The sequence below is a fragment of the Apis dorsata genome, unplaced genomic scaffold, assembly GCF_000469605.1.
Source record: "Apis dorsata unplaced genomic scaffold, Apis dorsata 1.3 scaffold_1065, whole genome shotgun sequence".
In the NCBI taxonomy this organism is placed as follows: Eukaryota; Metazoa; Arthropoda; class Insecta; order Hymenoptera; family Apidae; genus Apis; species Apis dorsata.
The window spans coordinates 147,506-154,111 of NW_006264163.1; the positions used below are offsets into that span (position 1 = coordinate 147,506).

A 6,606-nucleotide genomic window follows, 5' to 3' on the forward strand; every position below is an offset into this window, starting at 1 on the left:
TTGTATAAAAAAAAATCGATTAAGGTTATTATTATAATTAAAGAAAAAAGTAGTGCAAGCGATAGTGCAAGTTAGTCTTTATTGTTTTTAAACAAGTTTTTTTTTTTATGCGATAGAATGACCTGGTTTATCAAGCAACTCATCGAATAGTTTTGACTTACATCAACTGCGTAGTTTAATAAAGAACCTAGGTGCTACTCGATGAATCGTGTATCTCTTATCGAGTTGGCGAACGAGCATGTTATAACGTCGATAAAAAAAATGTTGGAGGGAAAAAAATCGTCGTTGCAGACGATAGAAATGCGGAACGTGCTCTGAAAACTAGTTTGCATAAATGACTAGCCCCGATTAGATAGAGAATTACGTGGACGTGTTTGTCGAAGCCAGGTTTTATCGGCGACTCGATATCCGTCGTTCGTCTCTTGTTATTTTCACGATTTCTTTCTCTTGGAAGAATGAAAAATATTTTCAGTTGTCTCTGTGGAAACTTACTGGCGACTCGCTGATATTTTCTAGCAATTTTTTTAAAGTAAAATGAATTTTAGATCGAATTCATTTTAGATTGAATATAGATTTGCGTTCATTTCAATTTTTAAATTTTATATTCGAGACTCAGAATCTTTCCAAGATTTAATTTCTATGTTCTATTAAATCTCTTCCTGTAACTTTATCGATTTCCTTATTGTATCATACATTATTTTGACTATCATTATTTTTATATCGACTTATCACAGTCAATTTTTATTCATCGTTATCGTTCTATGTTAAAATTATAGAAATGAGAAAATCGTTTATCGAAGTTAAAAGATTAGACGCATTGCAAGATTAAAGAAAAAAGTCTTAAAGAAAACCAGACAGAAAAAGATTTGCATCTTGTGTTATTACAAAAGATTGTGATTCTAAGCATTTGTTGTATAACCAGAAGTGTTCTTCTAACGAAAACTGATGTGCAATCTGCATCTCATGAATATTAATCAATCGTGCGTTGAAATATAAATAAACGGCGAATATTTCCATGATGATGTGTCTCAATATATTAAATTTTTATACTTTTTTTTAAATTCTAAATTAAAAATTCTTCTTTCATAATCTTTCAATTATTGAATATTTCATCAAATTGTTATACTTTTGAAAAAAGAGGGATAGTTTTCTAAAATTTGAAATAATGTGTGAAGAAGTATTAGATCATAAGTTTTTAATTTATATAGGTTTCAAGTCATTTCTTTTTCGAGCATTGAAATACAAGTAAAGTATTTTATATTATGTTTAGAATTGAATGCATTAGAAGTGGCTATATTATAGATCTAGATCTATAGAATCTCATATACAATCTCACATAATACAGTTTAAAAATATCTCTTATATATTTATTCAAAAATTAACAAAAATATAAATACTTTACACGTTAAAATTCAAACTCGATTTCACATTTCATATTTCACATTATTTGCATGATTATATGCAAAATTATGCAAATTAAAATCGATAATTTGTCGACGAATAAAATAAAATCTTATAAATTGAACTTATCGTAATACTTTCACCTAATACTTTCATTTTTATCTCTCTTCTGCCTTATTCATGCCTCATTCCACATCTCCGCAAAAATCGAAACAAAGGAAAAAAAAAAAAAGAAATAAAAGAAGCAACGAGATAATCCCCTATAAAATAACTCTTCACGCTTCAATGATGGAGAATATACATTCTCCACCAAACCCTCCGATCGAGCCACGCCAAAACTGCCCGCCATCTCTCTTACACCCACCATCTAAATCCACCACCCTTCCACGCGAGCAAACGTCGGACAGGCCAACGATGATCGATCATCGAGGGTGGCAGAAATTAGGTTATTCGGCCGTGGCCGTCTCCAAGGGGTGGGCAAGGATCGACCCTCGTCGGGCCTCGAATTTTTCAACCCCTCTCCCTCTCCCCATGAAAGATTCGCGGGCGAAACGAGGGTAGGAGGGAGGAGGGAGGGGGGTTTCCTCGCGTCTAACACGGGCGTGGTTGGCGCACCGGAACTCGGCCAGACGAGTTCGCGATTCGCCGGGCCCTGTCCGACGGAAATTTACGTCCCTGGTCCCTGGACTAAAAGCAACGATAAGCGATAGGAGGAGGCTGGCGCGGAGATTACGCGCGTTAAGAATTCAACCGTATCGGTCTCGAAAGAGGGGAGGGGGAGGAGGATTGGGGCAACTTTTCGCGCTCTCGTGAAAGGTTTATTTAATCACTGGCGCGGCGGAGGTTGTTTCTTTGGGTTTTAGCTTGGAATTATTGGCTAGATTTTATCGATTTTCGGCGCCCTGTACCGGCCCCCTTTCCCTTTACGAGCAGATTTATCCGTTTCGCTGTTTATGTTTATTTTATGGTGGGTTTTGGATTTTTTTTTTTTAAGGGAAGCATAAGGGAAGATATTTATATTAAGTTTGTTTTAGGTTTTTGTCCGAAGTAAATTCGTGCCTCGATATACTTTTAATTTTCAAGTTTAATTAAGGGAGTATCGAGTCAAGTTCAAGCACCATCGAGGGTAAAAATGAATTAGAATCAAGATGATTATCAACAGTGATTGCAATTGTAAATATTCCAAGAAATTATATTTATACTACTATTCCATCGTAATCTTACATTATTTTAAGATCTCGAATGAAATGCTAATAGCCATTTTACCAAACAATGACGCATCCAAAGAATTTTCATCGAGAGGGAGAAACTGAGTTAATATCTCTCGTCTGAAGAAATGTTATCTAAGAAGAGAATCAACTACGTTTTTTTACGTAATTTATCCTTCAAAATCCCGTGTGATGAAATATAGCACAACAGGGTGAATATGAATATGCGTGCCGCGAGGAGGATGTAATTTTTTCATTTGTATATACATATATGTATATGCATCTCACACGTTTCCCTCTAATCTATCCAGTCTCGTATTCTGCTTAATTTCACTGACAAAAGAAACGGTGACTCATTTACCCGCCTCGAGTGTTTCCGGTCGTTTTGTCAGGAACTGAAAAGAATCGCCGCACAACAAGGTGAACGCATTGTGTGCAAACAAATTTTATTTAAAGGGATTCATTACCGGCCCGCTTCATAAATATTGATACGCGCCTCTCACATGGATGATGCTGTGTAATTGCGTCTACGGTAAATAAATTTTCAGCTTCGCCTCTGATCGCTGTTCGGGATAAGAAATTTTAACATACTCGTGATTCTTTTCTTAACGATGACCGATAAGGAACATTACGGTACGTGATAAATTTAAAGAAAAAAGTGGCCTAATTTCAAAGAACAACACCTCGCAACACCTTTGTATCCTTGCAATCTTGGTATTAATGAATTTTAAACGGAATAATGGAGTGATTGCTTGAACAACAGTACACATAAAGTAAGTATAAATATATTATATTTCTATAATATTTCTAATATTGATTTTTGATAAAGATTCGTTTATATTCTACGTTAAAATAATTATATATAATTATTAATCTTAATGGTTCTAATAATATTCATTTTTAATTCCCAGACAGAGAATGATCAATTAATGAGTCGGCACTCGAGTAACTAATATAGCACATATCTTGTTAACATTCGTGACAACGATTCTTTGTATCACGTTTAAATCATCATTCCGACACGTAGCCCGATCAAATAAGCTTTATGATATTAATATGTATATCGAAAAGTTAACAGTACATTACAAGAGTTGGCCAAGATTATTATGTCTAAGAACAATTCAAATACTGTTAACGATTTTCCATACTTGTATATCGAAATGAAACATATAAAAAAATAGATATAAAAAAATACATATAACTATCAAACGATATATACATATATCTTAACCATAAAACACAGTTACAGATCTTCCTTCTCATCCTTAATTGCGATCGAACGATATCATCGAAACGAAGAATCTCTTACGGGCGTTTAAGCCGAGCAGGGGAGGCTCGAGCCGGGAAATTAACTCGAATTTTCGCGCGGTCGGGGATGCTCGCCGGTTGGACGAGCGTTGCATAGCCGTGAGAAGGCCGACGCGGTCGAAGCAGAACCGCAGACCGCGTCTGCGGTCTTTCCGCCGGCCCGTTCCGCTACTTTTTAGACTTTCCTGCCACGGGCGCGATTATCGATCGACGCCGGTCGCGGCATCCGGACGCAGAATTAAGCCCTTGACCGCAAAACCGGCCTGGCCGATCGTCTTCCGTTTTAAAATCGATCGTTCCCCAATTTTCATCGCGCCACCTGCTCCTCCGTGTCTGTTTTGATGGTGGAGAGATAGGGTTGTATGCAGCCGGTAGAAGGATGGAAAGAATTGTCCAGTGTTCTTATTGTGTCTAGTAATTTTTTTTCTAGTGACATTACGTTTTATCTCCGACGAATCTTCTATCTGGTAATATCTAGTAATATCTGATATAGCTGGTAACAAATAATTCTTCTATCCAAATGGGTAATGTATAGTATATTTTTCGTAGTATACTTGGTAATGTGTCTAGTGATTCTATAATCGTATTTATGGAGAGATACGAAGTTTTATCATTCAATTAGTTAGTTAATGAAATTCTTCTGTTTTAGTTGATTCTACGATCGTTTCGAGTATCTTTTCATTCAGTCTACACTGAGTTATATTTTATTATTCGCATAACGTAGTCTCTTACAATATTAAAGAAGGATTGGAATAAACGATGATTTCATGAAACTAATTGTTAGGAGGATCTTTGAATAACAGAGTATTAAAAGTTTCAAACATATAAATAGAGGTTGAATAGAATCAATTTATTATCCAAGTAAAGTAGATCGATCTTTAGAAAATAAAATTTTATTTAATAATCCTCCTAATCGTCACATGTTCGATCAATATACATCGTTTATACAAAAATAAAAAACCGAAAAAATAGATTTCCAACTAACTTTCCTCCGTTCACTTCCTAGGTGATCCTAATTTTCTTATAAATACGATTTTTTTTTTTTTTCTTTAATCAATTTGTATTAATCGTTAAATTGTCTCGCCAGATTCTCGCGACAAATATCCAAAGGCATATTGTTCAGAAAGGAGGGACATATTCGTTTCGCGGAACGAATCGATCAAAGTCTTGGTTCCCCGGAAACCACGGCGGCGGGCACGTCGTTCTTGAAAAGTGTACCGCGGAAGGTTAAGCCTGTCAATGACGGCCAAGTGAAAGTTGGACGTCTAGACGTATTTATTTCTAGAGCGACGGACGCACCAATTTTATTCCTGTCACACCGGCACCGTACCCGTCTGATTGACGTAGGTGTTGCACTGATTTCGTCTAAAAATAAGTGTCTGTATATGGAACGCGCGTGAAACATTCGCAGCGTGGCACCGCTCCATTTATCCTCACGGACCAATTGGCACTCGATCGAGATTACAGAACGGATCGTGTTTAATGCACGCGCCGTAAATTGAAATATGGCGAAACGTGTGTGCGAAGAGAGAAAGAAAGAGAGAGAGAGAGAGAGAGAGATTTTAAGAAATAAAAATCAAGTAAGTTTGTTGTTAAGCGGTTAGATTTGCTCATTTTTATTCATTACTTTGATCGTTATACCCTTCTCTCCTTTTTATCAGATGTAACGGCGCTGTCTAGAAAAAAAGAAAATAGAACAAATCGCGACAACGGTTGAAGGTTCGTGCAATTTTCAACGAAGAGATATGCACGAGGCGTCGTCGCACTTCAAATATTGACCAACACGCCGAACAGACTATTCTCACAACTCATTTCATAGCCACTCAAACCTCGACAATCCTCTTCACAGAGTCAGTCAGCAAATTAAGAAAAACCTGGCTAACTAACGCTGGAAAAAAATCGGGCCACGTTTAAATCGTTCCACGAAGAAAAACCCTTGAAAGAAATCTTCATCGTCCACCATCAAGTGATCATCATCAAATAATCACTTAGCTGTTCACTCTTAATATATATTTTTTCTAGTATTAAGATATATTTATGTATTTTATATGAAAATAAAAGAGAAATTGAAAAAGAGTCTATCATTCTCCATAGAATCATTTATCTAACGTCCATAAACCCCTAAAAAACTTCACATGAACGTAACAAACATTTCGAATATTATCCTTATTTGGATTTTTGGACGTAAAATAATTGCTTCGAATTTATTTATTCTTAAATAAATTCTTACAAATAATTATCCATCAATATATCATACATATCACAATACCCCTTCCCTCTCTTTATTAAACCACATTCTCCTGCCATTTCTTTATATACGAAATACAAAGTGTAGAAGTATCGAAGTCAGGCGAGACGTCCCTCGTTTCCACAGTTCCTCCGTGGGGCATAAATCGCGGAAAGCTCGGCGATAACCGATTCCAGGCTCCGTCCTTCGGCTCTTCTGCCCGCAATGGCCGAGGCTCGTTACAACAGCGGCTCGCGACAGAGGTGAAAGTCGGATGTCTAGACGTGTTTACCCGCGGCGCAATCGCGGCTGCATTGCGACAACCTCGGATGGACGGGTGGCGAGTCGGTTTCCTCGTAAGTAACCGGCCGCCTGAGCGTGTTTCTCCACGGGGACATTGTGCAGCCGCAGAGCCGCGGCGTGTACGTGTCTCGCACGCGTAAAACGCACGGCGCGCGCGCG

General features: G+C 37.3%; 1 protein-coding gene across 1 annotated transcript in view; it reads left to right on the top strand.

The window, feature by feature from the left end:
* LOC102678694 (lateral signaling target protein 2 homolog) overlaps positions 1-5,991 on the top strand; it is an 83,766-nt gene extending 77,775 nt beyond the window's left edge. Inside the window, exons 4-5 of the mRNA XM_006624471.2 lie at positions 5,005-5,497; positions 5,579-5,991. Coding sequence (XP_006624534.2) covers positions 5,005-5,148 — 144 coding nt within the window. The 3' untranslated portion in view covers positions 5,149-5,497; positions 5,579-5,991. The remainder of the gene's footprint in view (positions 1-5,004; positions 5,498-5,578) is intronic.
* The last annotated feature ends 615 nt before the right edge of the window (positions 5,992-6,606 follow it).